Source organism: Hibiscus syriacus, unplaced genomic scaffold, assembly GCF_006381635.1.
Source record: "Hibiscus syriacus cultivar Baekdansim isolate YM2019G1 unplaced genomic scaffold, ASM638163v2 tig00111582_pilon, whole genome shotgun sequence".
NCBI classification, from domain to species: Eukaryota; Viridiplantae; Streptophyta; class Magnoliopsida; order Malvales; family Malvaceae; genus Hibiscus; species Hibiscus syriacus.
In genome coordinates, this window is record NW_024063126.1 from 10,718,683 (window position 1) to 10,743,351 (window position 24,669).

The following is a 24,669-nucleotide window of genomic DNA, read 5'->3' on the forward strand; positions in this document are numbered from 1 at the left end:
TTAAGTCTTCTTTGAAGAGTAGTGAAGCAAATTCAGCATAAGCCTTCACAGAAGAGTGGTGAAGCAAATTCATCAGTAAGCCTTCCTAGCATGATGATTAAGTCCTCCGGGCTATCTTAAACCTTCACCAAAGAGTAGTGAAGCAAATCAATCTTAAGCCTTCACTGAAGAATAGTGAAGCAAATTTATCATAAGCCTTCACGGAATAGTAGTGAAGCAAATTCATCAGTAAGCCTTTCGAGCATGATGATTAAGTCCTCCGGGCCATCTTAAACCTTCACCGAAGAGTAGTGAAGCAAATCAATCTTAAGCCTTCACCAAAGAGTAGTGAAGCAAATTCATCAGTAAGCCTTCCAAGCATGATGATTAAGTCCTCCGGGCCATCTTAAGCATTCACCAAAGAGTAGTAAAGCAAAATCAATTTTAAGTCTTCACCAAAGAGTAGTGAAGCAAATCAATCTCGAGTTCAATATCCCCTGCAGAAATACTGGAGCGGATCCCTCAACAAGTTTTAAAGCATGGAGTTGGAATTGGAAAAAAACTGGTTGTCTTTTTTCGTCTTTGTCCTATTCTTGTTAACACAAGAATGCGCAAAGAGGGGCAGCTGTAGACACCCGTTTTTGATCGGGTTTGAAAAATATTAAAAATATTAATTATATATTATTATAATGATTATTAATACAAATTACATTTTATGTAGGCCTGAAGCTCAAGCTGTATACAAGTCAATTACAACTATAGCTAGAGCCCAACACGACCAACACCAGCTCAAGCCAATAGTCACTGCATATCAACTAAAGTCAAGCAATTGTTGAGCCATTCTCGCTGCCATTGACAAATCTGCACCCAACAACAAACAAAAGCAAAAATCAGCAGAAAATTGAGCCAAAGTCAATACTTAAACCTGTCAATATTTCACCAAATAATAAGGAAAAATCAACAAGAGGACAAAGATGATTCGGTGGAAAAAGATAGAAAAAGGAATCATTCGAACAGGGAGGAGAAAGGAGACTGAAAAAAAAATCACCAACAAGGAGGAGAAATTAGACAGAAAAAAATCACTAACAAGGGGGGGAACTCGAAGCAGAAAAAAAGAAATCAACGAGAGATTACTACGAATAAAAAAAACGTAACATGGAGCAGTAACCAAACACTGGGTTCTTGGTTCTCAAACAAAAAAAAGGGTTTCGAGGGAACCTTATCGTGTGAAGAATAGTTTGTGGTCTTCTTCTCTAGAATCGATTGAACCATAGGAAAATAACTTATAACGAAGGGTCTTCTCATTTTCCTTTGAAACAGTGTGTAAGTAAGAAAAAATAATCTTAGTTTACATTTACTTGGTTTTCATAATTCTCTTTGTGTTTTTGTGTGTTGTTTGAAGCAAATAAAGAGAGTTAGTAGTTTAATTTACCTATTTGTCGAGTCCTCTTCGCCTGAGTGTCACGTCACCGGTGATAGGAGTGATTGAAGGCTGATTTACGGCCATAGGGCCATGGTGGCCATTTATTTCGATTGGGGGTGAAAGAAAAGTGAGGAAGAAGCCGATTTACGGCAGGAGTGAGACCTCGGGTGTCTTAGGTTATCTCGATTGAGAGTTAGAATGGGAGATAGAAGCAAAGGATGGTGGCTTTGAGTTTAGGTTTGCACCGATTAAGTGGTTGTGTGTATTTTGGGGTTCGATCGAAGGTTGGTGACCATGGAAGTAGGAGCTTGTGTCCTCTCTAGGCATAAGGAAAAGAACTAGGAAGTTGGAGAGGGTGATGAAAACGACTGGGGTAGTGTAAGTTTAGGTTAGGTTTAGTTTATAATTAGGGTTTTATATATTATGTTTAGGGTTATTTTCTTCTTGAACCATTTTGTTTTACATTTTATTTCATTTAGTCTCGAAGTTTAAATTTTCATGTTCATAATATCGTTCCTTTACTTTAGACGCATTTAATTCTAGTCCTAATTGTTATTGTCTTTAATTTTTGCAGTTTTAGACATTTAACATCTAAAGTTTTACATGTTCTATAGTGGTCCATTTGGTTTGTTTAATCGAATTATGTACTGTTTGTGTTTATGGCATATTACTTTAAAAGTTTTTGCTTTGGTCCCCTGCGAGTTGTTATTTTATGGTTCCAATGTTTGTAATGTTTTGTATGCAAATTCATTGATGCATGTTTAAGATACAAACGCGTGTAAATATACATATATGTATATATATTTTATAATTAGGTTTAAGTTTGACTTTAATATACTTGAGTAAATATCAATTGTAGCATGTTGAATATTTCTTTTTAATAATTATGTGAATTTGCATTGGGGATATTTATTACATGCTATGGTTACATATGCTTAAACTTCACATATTTAATTTAGATGAGATAGTATAATGCTTAATTTAATTTCCATTTTATTCATTTGCGTGTATGTAGGATTAGTTATTTATCTTGATTGAATATTTCATGATATTTTTAATCATAATATTTGTCTAACTTTTTGCATGGCATCCATTTCGCTTAATTTGTATGATATCATCACGTGCATAACTCGACCTTATGTACCTAATTACATAAATTGGATTAAGGGTAATACCATTTTATTTTAAAATTATTTTAAGTGGTTTGTCTTAACTAATTAGATATCCGATTTTAACAATTTTAAAATAAAAGTGTATCCCATCAGTGACACTCTCATCACTTTAAAATTTGGGAACGGAAGAAAAAGAAATATTCGGCTATTTAAATTTATCGAGAAAAGGAAATTAGAACTTATCTAAGATCTTGTCTCGATATTTATAAATAATCGAATATTCTTTATTTTCTAAAATGTTTGGTAATTTTAATTTAACCTGTTTTGGTAATTTTGATTATTGTAAGATTCATTTTGTTTGTTTAAGGGATCATAAACCAAATTAAAGATGAACTTGTGAAATTCGTTGCAAAGACATTAATTAATCAATTAGGTACCGATTTTAGGGCGTTGTGGGGGTGCTAATTCTTCCCTACATGTAATCGACTCCCGAACTCGAATTTTGGTAACGCAGACAGCTATTTGTCGTTTTAATTAAAATTAATTTTTATTTAAAGTGACAAAACATTTTTGGGTGTCCAATTACACCCTAATCAAATATTGGTGGTGAATTCTCAAACCTTATGTTTTTTTATCGTAAAGGAAATTCCAAATTTTCGAAACGTGAGGTTTTCAAAAATCGCATTCTTTTTAATTAAAATCAATCACAACAAGAATAATAAAAAATGATGCGATTTTCAAAAATCTCGCTCCTCTCCACCTTAAAAATCGTTTCGACACTCCTTAGTTAAGGTGAGTATGATTTCTGTGGACTATTTCTTAATGTTTAAGTGAGTTTTGATTCTTAAGATATTAAGAAAGCTTAAGAAAAGCTTAAGTTATCTTAAAATCAAAGGATGGATGAGTTAGGAGAGATTAAATATTATGAACTCTTGAATGAAAATTTGGAATAAAGTTGATAAGTGGAAATTGAGATTAGATTTGACTTGTCAATGAATGAATTAAGAGATATGAGGTGTTAAAAGTGGATTTAGAACATATATAAATTTTGGTATGATTCTTGAATTCCTCTTGGAAGATAGGATTTTGAGGATTAATTTTCAGAAATTATTCAGTGTGTATCGATGCACCCCTTAAAAATGAAAACATCGAGTGTGATTTGTGTATCGATGCATAGTTAGTGCATCGATGCACATGCTAAGGAATGTACCGATGCACTACAGAGTGTACCGATGCATACCGTAAATAAAATATGGAAGTAGCATTTCTTTTAATTTAAGAAACGAAAGATTAGAGTATTGCCAATTGGATTATTGATTTGTATAAAATATGATGGTGTAGATATCAAATTTAAGCAATGTCCGGACAAGGTGCCAAGCAGTAATTATCAAAGAAAAGATAAGGAATTGGTATTGACTAGTGAGGCCAGGTGAGTGCATACTCATAGAATATATGTATTTCTACATAGAAACTAGATTTGTGATAAGTTTTTTTTCTCAATATTTTGAATATATGATAGTATGATTCAAAGCATGATTAGGATTGTATATTATGTGAATACGTCTTTCTTGTATTACATGTTATGTGATATGTATTTGTATAATATGTAACATATGATAATGATCTAGGAAACATTACAAGAATGTTACTTGATCTAATTGATAATAATAAGTCATGAAATTACATGCATATGTAATATAAATTATAAGATGAGAAAATAAGTGTTGATGTGTATATGAGAATAAGAAATAAGTTATGTGATATATATGATATACGGGAAACATATGTGAACAAGAAATGAAAATGATATATATGTTATATGAACACATGAGAAGTGTTATAAGATAAGTGACATATGAATATGAAATCATATGGACAGTGATATGTACATGTGAAATGATAAATAATAATGCCATGTTATATATCATGAGGGCTAGAGGTACAGTTGGCATGCCAAGAGTCGAGGGTTCTACGTGGTCCTTCAGGACATAATGGTCCTTCGGGACATTTCATAATGGTCCTTCGGGACAAATTCATATGCCCCTAGTGGGACCCCATACGAGCTGTGGTGATAGTATAGAGCAAAACCTCAATAGGCTCACATATCTACAGTTCTCACATGTATGCATGGGCCAAAATAAAAGATATAATATGAGAAAAAAGTGTTATGTGATGCTGCATGTTTGTTGGGTAATATGATGTGTACGTATGTGAAAGTATGATAATAAGATGATAAAGTGGAGTTAATCAAGTATGATATGAATCTAGATGTGGTTATGTATTTTGATTATACAGATATAATGTAGGCAAGGAGATAAGTATTGGTATGTTTTAAAAAGGGGGCTTTAAAGAAGGAAATACAAGTACAAGAGATGATAAAGAATGAGATTATGTATGAGTAAGTTTATTATTAAAGTTATGAGGAGGTGATAAAGATCAGTAATCAGAGATGAGTATAAGTGATAGGAAAAGAGTATGTGAGCATGAAAGAAAAGATATGATTTATGGATAAGGAGATTTTGATTTTGAATGAATAAAGGAATAATGGAATAAGGAAATGAAAAAGATTGAGTTTAAAGGATCAGATATGATAAAGATTATATGGAAGTGTAGATGATAAGTTTGATATAGAAGTAAGAAAAAAAATGTGTAAGGTGAGGTGAAAAGATTGTTTGATTCCGTGAAGTATATGTTTAATTACATTTGGAAAAGATTTAAGGTTGTGTGCTTAGTCAAATATTGATGGAATAAGAATTTGGTTATTGTTATAAGGTAGTTAGAGATGGATTTATGATGTTGAGTGATGAAAATGGATGTTAATGTCTACGTGATGAGTGACAGTATATGGATTTTAGAAAGGTCAAAGGAAAATGCAGAATCTAAAGAGATAAAAGATATAAATGGATTGAGGTTATTGGTTATTGTGTATATGATAAGTGACAGTAGATAAATGTATAAAGGAAAAAGGTGGTTGAAGAAATAAATGAAGGAAAGATTAAGTAAATGAGGCAACATGAACATTAGAAGATATGTTTTTATTGGTATGTGTAATGAAAATTCGAGGACGAATTTTCTTAAAATGAGGGGAGATTTGTAATATCCCAAAATTGGGGTTAGTTACTAAAATAGAAATTTTGAAATTTTGAGGTTTGATTTTGAAAGATTGAAAAGTATAAGAAATTAAATAGGAATATTTAAGTAGTGGATTAAATTGAAAAAACGTAAAGAATGAAGGTTATTATGGTATTTTCAACATTAAGGATATTTTCTCTTCTTTATTTAAGGATAAACACGTGGGATTTAAGGGAGAAGCCTAGAAGCTTATTCTTATTCTTGCTTTCTTTTTCCCGTGAGCTCCTTGGTTAAGGTGAGTATGATTTCTGTGGACTATTTCTTAATGTTTAAGTGTGTTTTGATTCTTAAGGTATTAAGAAAGCTTAAGAAAAGCTTAAGTTATCTTAAAATCAAAGGATGGAGAAGTTAGGAGAGATTAAAGATTATGAACTCTTGAATGAAAATTTGGAATAAAGTTGACAAGTGGAAATTGAGATTAAATTTGACTTGTCAATGAATGAATTAAGAGATATGAGGTGTTAAAAGTGGATTTAGAACATATAGAAAATTTGGTATGATTCTTGAATTACTTTTTGGAAGATAGGATTTTGAGGATAAAGATGTGATAAATGAGAATAAATGAGTTTAAGCATGAGTATGTAAGTTAAGAATAAGAAAGGGGATGATATATGAAGCAATTAAGCTGAAAAGAGTGAATTTTTGTGCATAAATTAGAATTCTGGGCTACTGTGCTTCGGTACACATTCAACATGTACCGATGCATCAAGGATAAATTTCCATAAATTATTCAGTGTGTATCGATGCACAGGAAGTGCATCAATGTACCCCTTAAAAAAGAAAACATCGAGTGTGATTTGTGTATCGATGCATAGTTAGTGCATTGATGCACATGCTAAGGAATGTACCGATGCACTACAGAGTGTACCGATGCATACCGTAAATAAAATATGGAAGTAGCCTTTATTTTAATTTAAGAAATGAAAGATTAGAGTATTACCAATTGGATTATTGATTTGTATAAAATATGATGGTGTAGATATCAATCGAAAGCAATGTCCAGACAAGGTGTCAAGCAGTAATCATCGAAGAAAAGATAAGGAATTGGTATTGACTAGTGAGGTCAGGTGAGTGCATACTCATAGAATATATGTATTTCTACATAGAAACTAGACTTGTGATAAGTCTGTTTCAATATTTTGAATATATGATAGTATGATTCAAAGCATGATTAGGATTGTGTATTATGTGAATACGTCTTGCTTGTATTACATGTTATGTGATATGCATTTGTATAATATGTAATATATGATAATGATCTAGGAAACATTACAAGAATGTTACCTGAGCTAATTGATAATAATAATAAGTCATGAAATTACATGCATATGTAATATAAATTATAAGATGAGAAAATAAGTGTTGATGTGTATATGAGAATAAGAAATAAGTTATGTGATATATATGATATACGGGAAACATACGTGAACAAGAGATGGAAATGATATATATGTTATATGAACACATGAGAAGTGTTATAAGATAAGTGACATATTAATATGAAATCATATGGACAGTGATATGTACATGTGAAATGATAAATAATAATGCCCATGTTATATGTCATGAGGGCTAGAGGTATAGTTGGCATGCCAAGAGTCGAGAGTTCTACGTGGTTTTCGGGACATAGTAGTCCTTCGGGACATTTCATAGCGGTCCTTCGGGACAAATTCATATGCCCTTAATGGGACCCTATACGAGTTGTGGTGACATCATAGTGCACAACCTCAATAGACTCACATATCTACAGTTCTCACATGTATGCATGGGCCAAAATAAAAGATATAATATGAGAAAAAAATGCTATGTGATGCTACATGTTTGTTGGGTAATATGATGTGTACGTATATGGAAGTATGATAATAAGATGATAAAGTTATGAACGTGAAGGATGATATGTGCACATAGGGATAATTATTTTATAAAAGAATCTATGAGTGGGTATAAAATGAATATGTATGTATTTATGTTTGATGAATATATTAAACGTGCATGTTAGGAATTTGTATATATATATATATATATATATATATATATATGTGTGTTATGCTTGTATATAATATGTTAGTAGAAATTATTCATGCATGTTTACAAGTTAGAGTTTTATTATATGTTTTATGCCTCACCAAGTCAACGACTTAGCGTGTGAGTGTTTCACACGTAGGTTCGAGGAGATTATAGCATGATAAGGAGCAAGACATGTCAGTTTCTCCTTGTTAAAGATCAGATTAGAAAAGAAATGGATACGATTATGTATTCAAGATATTGAACGTAGTTGGCATGTACCAAGTGATCTGTATTGAATATGCTCTGAAAGGCTTTGTAAATTCAAATGTTTTTAATTAATGCAAGTTAATTAGTTTTATTTAAATGAGAAATTAAAATCTTTTAATTATTTTGTGAAAAATAAATAGTTTGAAAAGTCAATGTGACACTTCGGACTCGTATTCGGGTCGGATACGGGTTGGGGTGTTACAGGTATAATTCTTGAGAGATTTGTAAGGTTACTCTTTGTCCTCAAAAGAAAGACAACTTAGTGAATTTGTGGAAATCCTTAGTGTGGATAGCTAAGGTAGTGGACGTAGACTTTGGTTGAGAAAGTCGAACCACTCTAAATCGCTGTGCAAATATTTTCAATTTTCTGCAAAAGCTTCCACCGGAATTTTTATTGACAATTCACCCCCCCCTCTTGGCCTATTCCGTCGATCGATTAACTCAACAGTAACGTTAGGTATAATTTTGAAAAAAGAAATCGAGTGACCAAAACATAAATTAGATAATATATAAGTGACCAAATAGGTAGTTTACCCTAAATAAAAATATATATGAATTAAATTAGATAATATATAAGTGACCAAATAGGTAGTTTACCCTAAAAAAATTCCCTAATTAGGTACTAAAAAAATTCAATTTTTTAACCCGGACACGACCCAGAAAATGTCGGATCGGGTAATTTTTAAAAAAAAATTACCAGGTTTTTTTAGATTCGGGTTGATGGGTTGGGTATTTTTGCAGACCCCTAAACAAAACATGACAAAAGAAATTAGTCTCATTATGAGAGATCAATTCAAAGATGATTTGAATTTTTTAGTTTAAACAATATTTCATTCTAATTATCTATATTTAAAACATAAAACTAAATATAATATACTAATATAATAAATATAACATATAACATAATAAATATAACATATAACATAATAAAAAAATATAACTAAGATATAACAATATTTAATATAAATAGATAAGAAATATATAATTATTTTTATGAATATTTTTGTAATTATAATAACCTTTTATAATTAGAATATTTTAAAAAGATATTAGTACATTACCAAGGTTTAATTATTAGAGAAAATAACCTCAGTGACCAAAAATCCCATATAATATACGATTTTAACCAACTTTTTCCGGATTTGCCAAAATGACCAACAAAATCGCAATGCGATCGCTAATTCGCAACGCGATCTCTAATTCGCAACGCGATCTCCATTCAAAGATACTTACTTTCGCAACGCGATACTGACTTTGATATTGGTCAATACCCGGACTTTGATATTGGTCAATACACGAATTTTGATGATGTTTCAGAAGAAGAAACAGACCCTGCGTGTAATGATTTTGATATTGGTCAATACCCGAATTTTGATGATGAAACACCCGTTGTCGAGGAAGATGTTGTTGATGTTAATGAGGAGGAAGTTACGACTGTGAATGAACATGTTGAACATCCATTCTGTAATTCATATAATCCTGAAGAAGAAAAAGAAGAAGAAAAAGTCCCTGAAGAAAAGAAAATGCCACGGGAGTATAACTGGAATATGCCAGAATTACTTCAGTTACCGGAAGAAGAGTGGCAAGAAAGCAGTTGATTGTTACACAAAAGTTATTCGTATCAAGAAAGATGATTGTTTTGATACAAAGGAAGACTTGAAGATAGCTTTGTATACGAAATGTGTGGAAGATGGCTATCAACTAAAAGTTAACAAATCAAGCAAAGATCGTTTCGAAACAAGGTGTACGATTGACAAAAACTGTACGTGGCGTATGATTGCAAAGAGGATAAAAGATTGCGCAATGTTTCAAGTTAGGACCTTTATTGATAAACATACATGTTCAAGAACCCAAGTTTTTCCTCACCATAGACAGGCAAACAAAAAAGTGTTGGGTGGTTTTCTGGCTGAGTTAATGTTTTTTGAATGGCAGGGTATATCGGGGACATGAATTATGACTGACATGAATGCTCGGTTCAAGATTAGTATATCATATTCTCAAGCTTGGAGAGCCAAATGTTATGCCTTGGAATTGTTGAGGGGGTCGCCAGAAGCATCGTTTGCCCAACTGTCGGCTTATTGTCATAATTTAAAGCTGACTTGTGTATATTATTTGTAGATTCGTTCGTTTTACTTGCATGCGCCCAGCTATTATAGTTGACGGAGCACATTTGAAAGGTCGATACCTTGGAGTAAACTTATTAGCAGTAGCCATGGATGCTAACAATGGGATATTTCCAATAGCTTACGGGTTGGCAAATCTGAAACCTCTGATTCATGGACATGGTTTATGGGGCATCTTAGGGATTGCATAGGTCCTATTAGCAATCTGACAATCATATCCGATAGGGCAAACTCAATTGACAACGCTGTTAGAAGGTGTTTCCCAGATGTTTTCATGGACTTTGTGGTGTTCATTTGTATAGAAATCTAAAATCAAGGTCTGCTGGTATAAAAAAGCACAAATGGACATACTGGAAGGCTGTAAAGGCTTATCGGGAAGTGGATTTCAATAAGCATATAAACTGTTTAAGACGTGTTTTGCCTCAGTGTGCTCAAACACTAGAAGATGTCGGGTTTGAAAGATGGTCAAGAGTACATCAACTTGGAGCAAGATATGGTTTCATGACGTCTAATAGTGCAGAATCAATTAACGCTCTAAGTCGTCATTCCCGGAAATTACCCATTACTATGTTAATGGAGTTTTTTTCGAGCCTCTATTCAACAGTGGTACTACAAGAAAAAAACCATGCAGGTATTATTTCTTTGAATTTACAGGAACATTGGGATATATTTTACTAAGTATTATTTATTTAAATTTACAGGAACATTGGAACATCGTGTTACACCATGGACTGAAAAAAGATAACGAAACGTGTTGTGAAGTCAACGTCATGGAGAGTTGAACCATGTTCAAACACTTTGTTTGAAGTACTGGATAATAACTTAAATGGGCTTGTCGATCTAAATGCAAGGACGTGTAGTTGTATGAAATGGCAAACATCTTGTTATCCATGTGGCCATGTTATAAAAGTTGCTCTTCATCTAAACCAAGATGATTCAAGCACATACGCTATGGATTGCTACACTACAGAAGTATATCGACAGACTTATGCCGAGATTGTCTACCCTATTTCACATCCTTCTGAGTGGGACATACCAGATGACTTACAAACAGTTTTGCCACCAACCATGGACAGAAGGCTACCTGGCCGACCAAAAAGTCACGATCGTATACCGTCTAAGGGTGAAGAGAAGAAGAGATCGACATGTAGTCGTGCAAGGAAAGTGGTCATACAAGGTTGACATGTGGATCACCAGTGCCATCACAATCATCTTTTCCTCTACCAAAATATGGATCATCATCAAAATCCAAAGCTCATATGGTGTCAAGAAAAAGGCAATCAAAATCGCAATCATCTTTAAAATCCCAATCACAACTGGCTTCACCTTTTGGGTCTGTTAACTTAGGTGATTTTTAAATGCAAACGTTGTATTATGTAGATTTTGTGTGAACTGTTAACATTTTCAGTTAGGCATGTATTAGTAACTTGAGTTTGAAAATTGCTATGATCTGTTCCAGTTGTTATCACTTAATAGGCATCATCTTAATGTCCATCGCAACGCGGAAATTACTATCGCAATGCGAAATGAAAATCGCAACGAGAGAATCGCAATGCGAAATGAAAATCGCAACGAGGGAATCGCAATGCGAAATGAAAATCGCAACGCGAATTTAATTTCGTGTTGCGATTTTCATTTTCGCGTTGCGATTCTCTCGTTGCGATTTTCATTTCGCATTGCGATAGTACTTTTTGCCTTCAACATAATGCATATTGAAATCAACAAAATCAACCATTACATTTCAATCAATTAAACAAGCACAAATAAGAATTATGTTAACATCAATTAAACAAATCAACTTTTACAAATCACCTTTTACAAATCAATTAAACAATCAAAAATAAGCAATAATTATTAGAGAAAATAACACTTCTACTATGAATCAACTTTTGCAGCCATACATCATTTTCACGCAGCTCACTTCTGAGATTAACCTGCATAAACCAAACATTTGCTCAAACAACACTTTCTACACATCTAAAACCTACAAACAACAAATTATTGAATTCTAGGTACTTAACCAAACATTTTCAAACCACAAGCCTATAAACATACCAATTGTTTATGGACATTTTTATAACGCGGATGCAGGTAGGCAGCGTCTCGTATATATCGATCTAGCCATATAATGTCGAAACCACAAGCCTACTGCAGCTCTATCTATATCGGTGGGAGGTAGATACTTTATACTTCCTGTGATCAAACGGTCCAACGCCAAACATACGAGAGGACCACAATCCCCTCTGGGTCCTTTCGTTTGTTGTGGTGCGGTCTCGTCTCTGCTAACTGTAATATTGAGCTTCTTTGGCTTCTTGTTTCCAGAACGAGTCCAATAATTTATCGCATCCAAGTATTTAGCCAAATAAGAGCTCCATCCCTTAATAATATCTCTTAAATCAGCCAATGATATGTAATTTATCATGCTGTCATATACTATTGCCTTAAGGGATGGGATCTGAAGCTCGACGAGAAGCCAATGGTTACGTTCCAAAACAGGGATAAACACCTGCAATCATAAGTAATAATTCATTCATTTGCGCACTTATTTATGAATACCTTTAAACTCAATCTAAAATAAACACTAACCTTATCGACCTCCCACCATGCAGGATAAAGTTTAGCTTGTCCATTGCCCAACGCAAATGATTCATCTCGTTGATTCTTCAAGTGAACTGCGTTAAAAGCCGTCGGCATTATTGTATACCGTGTATTTCTTTTATTTTCCTTAAGTTTCCTAATTATTAGTAGACGTGACACCCACGCATCGATATGCTGTTTTACAAAAAAATACATATATTAGTGAATTATATTAATTTTTAAACAAATTAATCAAATGAAAATATAAGAAAATATAAGACTTACCCCTCCATCGAAATAGCCATTGTCTTCGACCCCTAATAATACGCCCCACCAAGACCGATCAAGCAACAAATAGATATCATCATTGAGCTTGCATATGTCAGTGAAACACCCCTGGCTTCGCTCGTGTAGATAAAAATCAACTGCGGTCTTAGCCCAAAGGGTGTTATCCAGAATTGTGTCCGGTAGTTGTTTCATCTCCTCTTCAGATACCGGTATGGTACTGGCCGGTAACTCATACGAGAGCCAACTTGAATCCATCATGTCCGGCACGTCAGAGGGTTTCTCAAGAATCCTACATATGACGCCATGTGAATCGGGCTCTTGAATGGTGGGAGGGACCTCTTCAACGATGACAGTGGCCTCTTGAACGGTGGGAGGGGACTCTCGAGGAATGATAGGGGCCTCTTCAACGATAGGAGTGGACTCTTGAGGGATGATAGGCGAGTCGGGCTTCTTCTTGCGGTGTCTTCGCACTATTGGGGTATACGGAGACTTAATAGCACGTGCACGCTGTCTGATGCGTGAACTCTGTCGTGCAAGAAAAACCCGACGTAAAGCATCCACCTTATCGGTCCTAAATAAAAATAAAAATATCAGTAAATAAACAGACATGATATTTAAACAGTGAAAACAAAGATAAATATATTTCAAACTTTCAACCAAAAGACAAAACAAAGACAAATACTAACTTCACAGTGTTAAAGTAAAAAGTTTAGCAGTTTTGGCAGCAACCGAATAAATTTACCAAGCAATCTAAGTGAAATGGTTAATTTAAGTGAAATTACGAGTAAATTTTCATCAATTAAATATGGAAAATCTTAAACTTACCTCGTGCGTAGATGAACCTCATTCTGCAACGATACTACCATCTCACGTAGAGCGGCAACCTCACCACGGTAAAGTAGACACCTCACACGCCATGCACCATCGTTATCGCGTAGAGTACCGATCTCCTCACGCAAGACATTGACCTCATCACGTAACTCCCTTGACTCATCCCGTGGAGGTGGAGAACAGGGAGAAGTCGTGGCATCTTTGTCGGTCGCCTATCATGAGGTGATGGTGGAGAAGAGACTCGATGATGTGACGGGATAGGTGATGGCTCTCGTTGTAGAGGTTATAGTCGGGTCGATCAGTGATGGCTCTGGGGTGAGGTGATGGCTCTCGAAGTGGAGGAAGTAGAGGCTGCTCATCATTCGTGTCATCAAAAAAAAACGCTGACTAGCTTGCCACCAATCAGTGGCAAGCTCAGCCTCCGTGGGTGGTCAGTCTCATTAATGGAGTGTTGGCCTCCTAATAATATAAAACTAAAACAAGTTAAATGTCTACTATTAATAATTGTTTTATATATGATAGTATTGTGTTAACTTACATTATTTATTGTCGCATATGGTATAAGTCTTCCCAATCCAACATACATTTCCTCTTCCAGGAAATAGCCCTAGGAATATCATCTAAGGATTTTAATGCATATGTCCGCATGCTGGGGAAAGCCTCGAAAATCCAAATCTACAAACAATATAATAACAACATTAGTAATTGTTAAATAATTAATTATAATTTTGAAAACATTATATAGAAATTCTTACCTTAAAGGCCCAAACAAAGCCTGACAAAGTGTATTCGACCCATCGCCCCGCAAACTTTTGCGGTCATCAAGGCAGACGACAACTTAGTCCAGGTAGCTTTTCCATATATACGAACCCCACGGAAACAGATTCCATGCATTTAAGTCCTCTACCAATAATATTAGCTCCTGAGGAATAGGTTGTCTGGCCTCTCTGCCTAGAAAGCCGGCATACAAAAGTAGAAGGCATACTCGACAACAACATCGACGTCATTCATCCGAGTAAAACCATCTTTCTTATTAAATAATTTCTTATGTCGTCGACGTGTAAGTTCGGCTTCTCTATTGACTCATCAGAAAAACCCTGGATAATCATGATGGGCGGGTGTATGACGAGTGTACCGGCTACATCATCGTGTCCCGAATCGTAGACCAGTGATTAAGCAGAACTCCTTCCGCCCAAAACAAGTATACGCCGGTGGAAAATGAAACCATATCTCTTCCTCACCACGTTGTATACTGTCAGGTAGATCGCTAGTCATGGTCTGAAGCCACAAATGGGTCAAACTAGCATCTCCACCTGGATGCTGTACTCTCCGCCATGGCCCGAAGCAGGTTTTCTTCAAACAATTTTCTTTGTGCAGGTGAAAGCTTCGAAGCAATTGTAGTGGCTAGGCTAACTTTATTCCTTAATGTCAATGAAGCCGAAAAAAATTTCTACAAAAAAACAATAAACATACCAAGTTAGATATACCAAAAATTACACTGTCAAGATATACCAAAAACAAAACAATAAACATAAATAGTAGTTTATTCTTGAAACTAAAATTTGCAACACTGTTTCTGTCTTTGGTTGAAATGAAAATCGCAACGAGATAATGAGAATCGCAACGCGGAATGACTATCGCAACGAGAGAATCGCAACGCGAAATGACTATCGCGACCAACAATCGCAACGCGAAATGAAAATCGCAACCGCGAAATTAAAATCGCAACGCGAAATGAAAATCGCAATGCGAAATGAAAATCGCAATGCGATTTTGGTTTCGCGTTGCGATTTTATTTCGCGTTGCGATTATCTCGTTGCGATAGTCATTTCCGCGTTGCGATTCTCATTCTCGAAACTATTCTTCTTCTGCATTACTTCAACCAAAAGACAAAGCAAAGACAAATACTAACTTCACAGGCTAAACAGTTTAGCAGTATTGGCAGCAATCGAATGAATTTAATAAGAAATCTAAGTGAAATGGTTAATCTATTATTGAAATTACCAGTAAACTTATCATCAATCAATATGAAAAACCTAAAATAATGCAAAAATTTCAAAATAAAAATAAAAAAAACTAACCCTCGGAGGTTGATTTTCCATTTCTGAATGATTGTGAGGGATTTTTGACTGTGAATGGTTGTGAGGGATTTCGCCGGCGATGGGGACGGAAATCTTCGGAGATGGGGACGGATTTCGCCGTAGAGAGTGAGAGATGGAGATGGGACTGAGTGTTGTGTTTTTGGGTTTGAGGTTATGAGTTGCGTGCGATTACTGTGGACGGTTCATTTTCCGATTTATTAAGAAAAAATACGTGTTTGGAATTTGAAAAAAAAATACGCGTTAATACGAATGGCGCTAAGTAAATCGCGTTGCGAAAGTCAGTATCGCGTTGCGAAAGTAAGTATCTCGTTGCGATTTTTTATTATCGCATTGCGATAGTCATTATCGCATTGCGATTTTCCCAATTCGCGTTGCGATTTACTTATTCGCATTGCGAATTTCCCAATTCGCGTTGCGATTTACTTATTCGCATTGCGAATTGGGAAAATCGCAACGATACTGTAGACCATCGCAACGCGATTTTCAACTATCGCATTGCGAAAATGCAACGCGAATTTGCGATAATGGAGATCGCGTTGCGAATTAGAGATCGCGTTGCGAATTAGCGATCGCATTGCGATTTTGTTGGTCATTTTGGCAAATCCGGAAAAAATTGGTTAAAATCGTATATTATATGGGATTTTTGGTCACTGAGGTTATTTTCTCTAATTATTATTATGAATTGCTTACCCTAGTTTCCCCTTTACTTTTGCGTCTTTTATTTGCATAAAAAATATAATTCTTAATTAAACAATTTAGTCTTAGGAAAGCAATAAAGTTGGAGGGATGGTGGAAGTTAAGAATTCCCCAGGATCTGATCATATCCATAAAAACAAGAAAATAAAATTCAATTCTAACATGTTTTTTTTTTCAATTATGTTGATAAAACAAATTTTTTTTTGTTAATTTATGATGTGTTTAGTTTTATAAATGCAAATAAACATATTATAAATTAAGTAATGAAATGACTAAAAATAAATTATTAATACGTTCTAAACTTGTCTTTTTCCGATAAAAAGTTATAATATATTAATTTATGATGTGTTTAGTACCTCGATTATTAAATGTTACAAAACCGTTGCTTAACTATTCATATGTTCTAAACTTGTCCTTTTCTACTAGAAAAATTAACAGCGGTCTGAGCTGGATGTTAACTTGCCGATTGAGATATGATAAAACCATATTTTAAAGGCGTCTAGTGGCATCGCCGTTGCTTTCAAACAACGACTCGACGAGTAGGACGAGCTTGGAACATATAAATAGTTAGGAGATCATTTTTTAACTTTCAATAATTAAAGGACTCAACAAAGAAACATCCTATAGCCAGGGGACCATTTGTGTACTTTACCCAATTATTTATTACTTTTAAATTGAGTAGATCATAATTCTGTTTAATTCAAGATTCCATTTATTTTTTCCTTTGATATTAGATTTATGAACGTTAGCTCCTATCGCCGCACTCTCTTTTAAATTCCCAGCATCAAAATTAGCCGTTACCCCTTTGCTTTTTCTCCCTTCTTCCTCTGCTTCGTTTTGCTTTCCTCCCCATAGCCATGGTTGCTTCTGCTCCATCTCCTCCTCCTCTTCCCAAGGTTCGCTTTTCTTTTATCTGAGATTTAATGGGCTGTTCTTGTTTCTCTCTCTATTTCTTCTATTGTATAATTTTATTTGGTTTTGGAATTTGAATGCATTTGCAGGAGCCTACGACTTTAATGGCTTCTTCTTCTTCTTCATCTCCACTCTTCAGCCCTGCTTCCCACGAGCGTATCTGGAGCACCCTCCGTGGCCGCGTCGATGCACTCATCGCCGACCGAAACGTTAGTTTTCTTTATATTTTCCATCTCTCGGAAGCTCTTGCTATGAAAAATCTGCTCTAATTTTTCTTTTTTGTTGCAGAATTCAAGAGAATCCAACAGAGCTAAGCGTTTGAAAGAAGATTCATTGCTTTTGCTTAAAGGCTTTGATTCCATCTCACAAACCCTGTCTCAGCTATCTAATAATCTCGACAATGCTCTTCAGGTAATTTAAAGCAAAAAAAGCCCTTTAGCATTAGCTCGAATTTGTAAACTTGCTGAAGCTTTTGCTTTGTTTATTAAAGGGAGCTAGAGAGCTAGCTAAACCTCCAACATTGACCGATATATTTCAAAGTAACCTCAAGAATTCAGAGCCAAAAGAGGAAGACCCGAAGCCAAAAGGACTTGAAGAAGAGAGTAAGATCGGTGTGAAGAGGAAATTTGATCACAGTGAGAGCTCAGATGATAATGATTCACAGAAGGATAATGAGAAAAGCCCTAAAAACAGCAAGCTGATGAAGAAAGCCAAAAATGTAAACTTTCTTCCTTTCCTTTTTACTTGTTGATAAACCAAGCTCTCAAATTTTTCAACCCTTTGTTGTTTCCATCTTACAGCTTGCGATCTCCATGGCAACCAAGGCAGCTTCACTCGCCAGAGAGTTGAAGTCCATAAAGAATGATTTATGTTTCATGCAAGAGCGTTGCGGTTTGCTGGAGGAAGAGAATAGGAGGCTCCGTGATGGGTTCACCAAGGGGATCCGACCCGAGGAAGATGATCTTGTGAGGCTTCAATTGGAAGCACTGCTTGCAGAGAAATCAAGACTAGCGAATGAGAATGCTAATCTGGTGAGAGAAAACCAGTGTCTTCACCAGCTCGTCGAGTACCATCAAATGACTTCCCAAGATCTGTCTGCATCATATGAACAAGTGTTAAGAGGAATGTGCTTGGATTTTTCATCTCCCATTGCAGAAGAGGAAATCAATGGAGACGATGATGGCGATAAGAGAGTTACTCGAACTGATATACTTGGTTTATCCACATCTCTTGATGAACACTTTGATGAAGAACATCATTAGGATCTCTCGCATGAGAATTAATCAATGATTTTGTTATTTTGCTTCCACTTCCATCAATCACGGTGGGAGATATTTATCAATTTTCTTTAATCTCAAATAATATCTAGATCTCACCATTGCATTTGAGAAGAAAACAATGTTTTCAATCTGTACAAGTTATTTGATGAATATATTTCATAGCAGAGCACAAAGCTGTAGTTTTTGCCTCAGCACCAATCCTCCATTGAAGAAAACACTGTTTATAGAAACACTAACCAAAAAAGATATTAAAAAGATGAAGAAAACACCTTCAAAAAGTACTAAAAATTTCAACTTTTGCCCATGGCGGTGGGATCTTCATGCTTTTGAATTGAGCCAAGTGGTCTCCCACCCAAGTTTTATTTTTTTTCTTTCAAAAGCACCCAAAAAAAGGAAAGACAGTGAACTTCCTCGACCATTGAACCGTTGGATTTGCTTATCTTTTAGATTTTTATGTTTAGCAAATCGGAGTTGGGTTCTTCCATATCACTCGTAACTATCGCCTCTCAAATTCTCCAAGGGATAAGAAGATAAACATAACAATTCTCTTCTCAGTTAACCAAATTACTTGGTCCACAAAAAGTTTCATCTTTTCCTTTTTCGATGACCCCTTTCCTTTCCATTCGGTTCCCAGCCTCTCCCTCCGCCGCTCTTTTCCATTTCAGCCCATCTCCTCCTTTCTTTTCTCGCTATACTAAATCCCCTTTCCGCCGTTTTCTTCCTCCGACGAAGTCCTCCCTTTCCAACAACTCTTTCAGCTTACAACAACTTGGTCCCCAAGGCCCTAAGAACCAGCAACGTCCTATAACTCTATTCCCTGGCGGCTACAAGCGTCCCGAGATCAAGGTACCTAATTTTGTTCTCCAGTTGGACCCCGACGATGTCTTATCCGACGCCAATGCACTGGCTTTCATTGACAAGGCCGTCTCGAAATGGGTTGGTCTTTTAGTGCTCAATGGTGGCGAAGGAAGTGGTGGCACGGTTTATGAAGCTGCCCGTTCTTTGAAAGCGGTTGTTAAAGACCGGGCTTATCTTTTGATCTCGGAGCGTGTTGACATTGCCGCCGCCGTTGGTGCTAGTGGCGTGGCCCTATCCGATCACGGTGGGTTCTGCCTTTTCTTTCGTTTTTCTTCTTCTAAAGTTTGCTTATTCAATGTCGTTAGACTATTTAAGTTGAACTCAGAGTCTAAAGTAATGAAATCGACATTCATGCTGTTGAAATTGTCACTCACCTCACAAATGCATAGATATTTTTGTCTCACATCGTTGTATTTGTTTCTTTTACAGGCCTTCCTGCCATTGTGACAAGAAACACGATGATGGATTCGAAATTGGATTATGTCTTTCTACCATTGGTAGCTAGGACCGTGCAATCTTCAGATGCTGCTTTAAATGTTTCAAGTTCTGAAGGTGCTGATTTTCTTATTTATGATTTGTGTCAAGAAGAGCATCCGGATATGACAATGAAGTCTGTTTATGAGAATGTGAAGATACCGATCTTTATTGTTAATAATAGTTCGCAAGCAGAGGTGCCGTCGTATACCGAGTTGTCGAAGATTCTTAAATCAGGTGCTATTGGTGTACTTTTGTCATTGGAAGATTTGAGGTTGTTTACCGATGATGTTCTGAGCAAGTTTTTTGATAATAACAAACCTCAGGATGAGAGCTTCAATGAACTAAAGCCGGCAGATATCGTTCATGACTCTCACCAGAAAACAAGCTAGGCGGATTTTATTAACGTGGAGGATAGAGTGAAACAACTTATGGAGGAGGAGAGATCAGTGTTAACTGAAGCCATAAATGTCTTCTGGAAAGCTGCACCTCTGGTGATCTTTTAATTAAGCTTTGGAAGTTGAAGTTATTTTCCATAATGGTTATGAGATTATCAATTATATTTAGTTGTTTACTCTTTTGGTTGAATCTGTGTGTGTGTTTTAAACGACAGATGGAGGAGATTTCACTTCTTATCGATGCTGTTGCTCAAATCGATGAGCCGTTTCTACTGGCTATAGTGGTAATTGTGTGCTGAAATTCAACAAACTCTGGTTGCTGGGATTACATTGGTATTAGCTCTAAATTTCAAATGAATGCCTATCTCTTTATTTGAAAACATATACCCATAGAATAACTATTTATCTTCTATTCACTTTTGATTTAGGGAAATATAAAATGAAGTGATGCTTAAGCTTATGTCTTCAGTCTTGGTTCATCGTATGCGACCTCATAAATCTCATTAGTTCTCACAGTAGCTTCAGGAAACGTGTCCGTATCATGTTGGTTGTTAGATTAAATGGAAATGCACATGACTACTAGGAATCAGCTATGTTAACTTTGTGTTCCTTTTCTGCTATGATTATGTCTCACTTCTGATGACCATCGTATTTTCCCCTCTATACATTAGTTCATTACCCTGGCTTTTCTTGTTACAAGTTACCTTTCTGTGTCGAGTACTGGAATTTCGTTCTTATTCAGTTATTTTCGATTTGCAGTTTTAATGATAAACCCATAATCTTACTTCTCGATCATATTTGATGGGATGTCTCTACTCAGTCGTCTTAGAATCTTCTATTAGTATTTTTTTATTTGAATCAGTTGATTACTTGTAACTCGTGTTAGAGTATTTGTGTTTTGGTTTATCTTTCTTACTGTTTTGTTATGATTGTTCCCTTATCATAATCTTAAAGATCGTTCAACAATATTTTCAATCTCTATGATATTGACATTATATTGATCAATGAAAAGAAAAATGATCTGCAATGAGAAATTAACCATTGTATGGAAATCGTTGGTTTGTTCATGCATAAGAATTTTGCCTAATGCTGTTGCTTTCTCATGACTTATTCATATATATAATATGATATGTTATATATTGGTTTCTCAGGGTGAGTTCAATTCTGGTAAATCCACTGTCATTAATGCTCTTCTTGGGGAAAGATACCTCACCCAGGGGGGTTATTCCTACGACTAATGAAATCAGTTTCTTGCGCTATTTGTTGGATGGCAAGGACATGCAGCGTTGTGAAAGACACCCAGATGGTCAACTAATATGTTATCTTCCTGCTCCAATCGTTAAAGAAGTGAGTCCTTTTGGCTTTTCCGCATCGTACTTCTGTGTTAAAAGTTCTAGAACCTGTTTTGATGGAGTGTACATGATTCTTTGATATGACGTGCTATTGTGATTAAACATGATAGAGAATAATTAGGCACAATTTTCATAATACTAGGTGCTTAGAAGTGAGCTTGCAACCCATAAAACAAATGAAAATTTGAGATCTGTGCTGAAGATCAGAGAACATAACAGATGAAAATCAATGACAGCGAAGATTGATAAATTGAAAAGTTAGGTGAAAGAAGACACAATGTAGGTAGCTGATAACTGTTGCCTGCTTTCCTCGTGTCTTTTTTTTCCTCTTTTCTTGGAAATAGGTCTCAATGCCATCATATTTTTTTTCATGACTAATTTTTAATAATTCCTCTTGCAAGCAGATGAATATTGTTGATACACCAGGGAAAAACGTGATTCTTCAAAGGCAACAGCGCCTGACAGAGGAATTTGTACCTCTTTGCGATTTGCTCCCTTTTGTTATTTCTGCAGATCGCCCACTAACTGAGAGTGAGGTAAGACTAGTGCTCGTTATGTGGGTAATAAGTTAAAACCCTGAGGGTGCTGACTTATGTAATCGATGCTGCTGTTGCCTAGAATCACTATACTTAATACTATAAGGTTAGTTGAGATATAACTGAATAATGGCTTACGGATATAAATACTTCTTTGGTAAATGTTACCCTACCCATAAATGCTTTCCATTTGGCTTCATAATTTTTGTGAGCTGAATTCCACTTGCATGTGCTCTTTCTTTCTTTTTTCCAGGTTACTTTTCTTCGTTATATTGCAGCAATGGAAGAAGAAAGTCGTGTTTGTGTTGAACAAAGCTGATCTTTATCGGAATGTGCATGAGGTTTAGTTCTTACCTCTCAGCAATTATTGATGATACTTTTAAGTTAACTCGTTTAGATTGACCTACTATGCCACCTTTCAGGTCTTATATACATTATCTTTGTTGATTGCAGCTAGAGGAAGCAATTTCATTCATCAAAGATGATACACAAAAGTTGCTAAACACAGAACATGTGGCATTATATCCCGTGGCTGCATGATCTGTTCTTGAAGAAAAGCTTTCTGCAACTTCTGGTGTTGGGAAAACATATAGAGAACTAGCAGTCACTGATTCAAATTGGAGAACCAGTAGCTTTTACAAGCTTGAAAACTTCTTGTACAGTTTTTTTAGATGGATCAACTAGTAGGGGAATGAGAGAATGAAGCTCAAACTTGGAACACCAATTGCAATTGCCGAGCGAATACTTTCTGCTTGTGAAAATAGAAAAGACTGCAAGTCTGCAGAGCAGAACTTGACTTCTGTAAATGAAATTGTTAATAGCGTGGAAGAGTATGTAATAAAGATGGAAGATGAAAGTATCTCTCGGAGAAGATGAACCTTATCTATGGTACAAATTTGGAAGAACTAATATTTTTATTCGGCACAGATGACTTTATTTCTTACATAGTTTTGTCTATATGTATATGTATATATATATATATGGTTTAATTCTTTTGCGTGGTATTGCAGATTGATGCTACAAAATCTCGTGCTCTGAAGCTCATAGAATCTACCTTACAGTTATCAAATCTAGATATCGTTGCCTCATTTTTACTTGAGGATTCGTCTGCCACACTGCCAGCCACTTTAAGAGTTCAGAATGACATACTTGGTCCTGCACTTGCTGATGCACAAGTGAGTTAATGGCTTAGACCACTTCATGATCTACGTCATGTGAAAATCGAGCATCTATTTCAAGTGTCGGTTATAGGTGCAGACTTTTTATAGCTGTATGGGTTACTTTTTTTTAATGACTTGATTTATGATATGTTACTGCATACAGAACTTGCTTGGAGACTATGCTACATGGTTACAATCGAATAATGCACGTGAAAGAAGGCTTTATAAGGAATCTTTTGAGAAAAGATGGCCATCTGTTACCTTCTCGGACAAACATTATCCGCTGGAGATCTATGAACTGCTGAGGAAATTAGATCAATGCAGCTTGAGAGTGATCGAGAACTTCAATTCCAATGCCGCTTCTAAACTATTTGAGCACGAAGTTCGTGAAGCGGTGAGTTAAGAGTCCCTTTTAATACCTTCTTGCTCTCGACCGATGTTCCGCTGGAGGGTATGTATATTCTTGAATTTGTATATTCTTGATTAACTCTATTTCTTCAAGCTGCATGTCCGAGTTTTCATAAACTAATTGATAATCTGTGCGACTTAAGGTCCATACTGTATTGAATCGATTCGTCTTTCATACCCAAGTGACCTGTAACTCGGTCGCTGGACTTCGTTCTGTATGGTATCGGATTTAACTTTCTTGACATTAAGAATTCAGAATGAATTTCATGTTCTTGATCAGTTATCCATTAAATACTCTTATGATAGGTATATAGCCATTTCAAACTTCCCAGCACGTAGACAAGGAATGTTAGAAAAGGTGAACAAGATGGCAAATGCATTAGGAGGAGAGCTTGAAGATGCAATGCAGAAGGATCTACAAGAAACCACCGAGAATTTGGAAAATTTTGTAAGGATTATATGGGAGCCCTATCGATATGCCACGCAAAATAGACTGGACAAACTTCTAGAGGTAAAAGATGAACTATCAAATGTGAGAGACACACTTAAGATGCTGCAAGTTGAAATTCAAAATCTTCATGTATCATGACATCGATTTTAATCGGTGACGGAGGTGAGGCGTGTTGTTTATGTAAAACGCCGTCATATACCGTTTCTAAACCCGAATTCTTGGGGTCATAAGTGTACAATATCTAATAAAAAAACAAACATCTTTCTCGCCATTGATTGTGCAGCATCTTCAACAGACAAGAAT

General features: G+C 35.5%; 1 protein-coding gene and 1 pseudogene across 1 annotated transcript; both read left to right on the plus strand.

The window, feature by feature from the left end:
• Positions 1-1,151: 1,151 nt before the first annotated feature.
• On the plus strand, positions 1,152-24,597 carry LOC120165172 (annotated as a pseudogene).
• Positions 17,352-18,750, plus strand: LOC120165171. Its single transcript, XM_039174751.1, has 5 exons — positions 17,352-17,433; positions 17,539-17,658; positions 17,738-17,860; positions 17,940-18,167; positions 18,250-18,750. The coding sequence occupies exons 1-5, from the start codon at positions 17,395-17,397 to the stop codon at positions 18,709-18,711; spliced, it is 972 nt and encodes a 323-aa protein (XP_039030682.1). The 5' UTR covers positions 17,352-17,394; the 3' UTR covers positions 18,712-18,750.
• Positions 24,598-24,669: the final 72 nt, after the last annotated feature.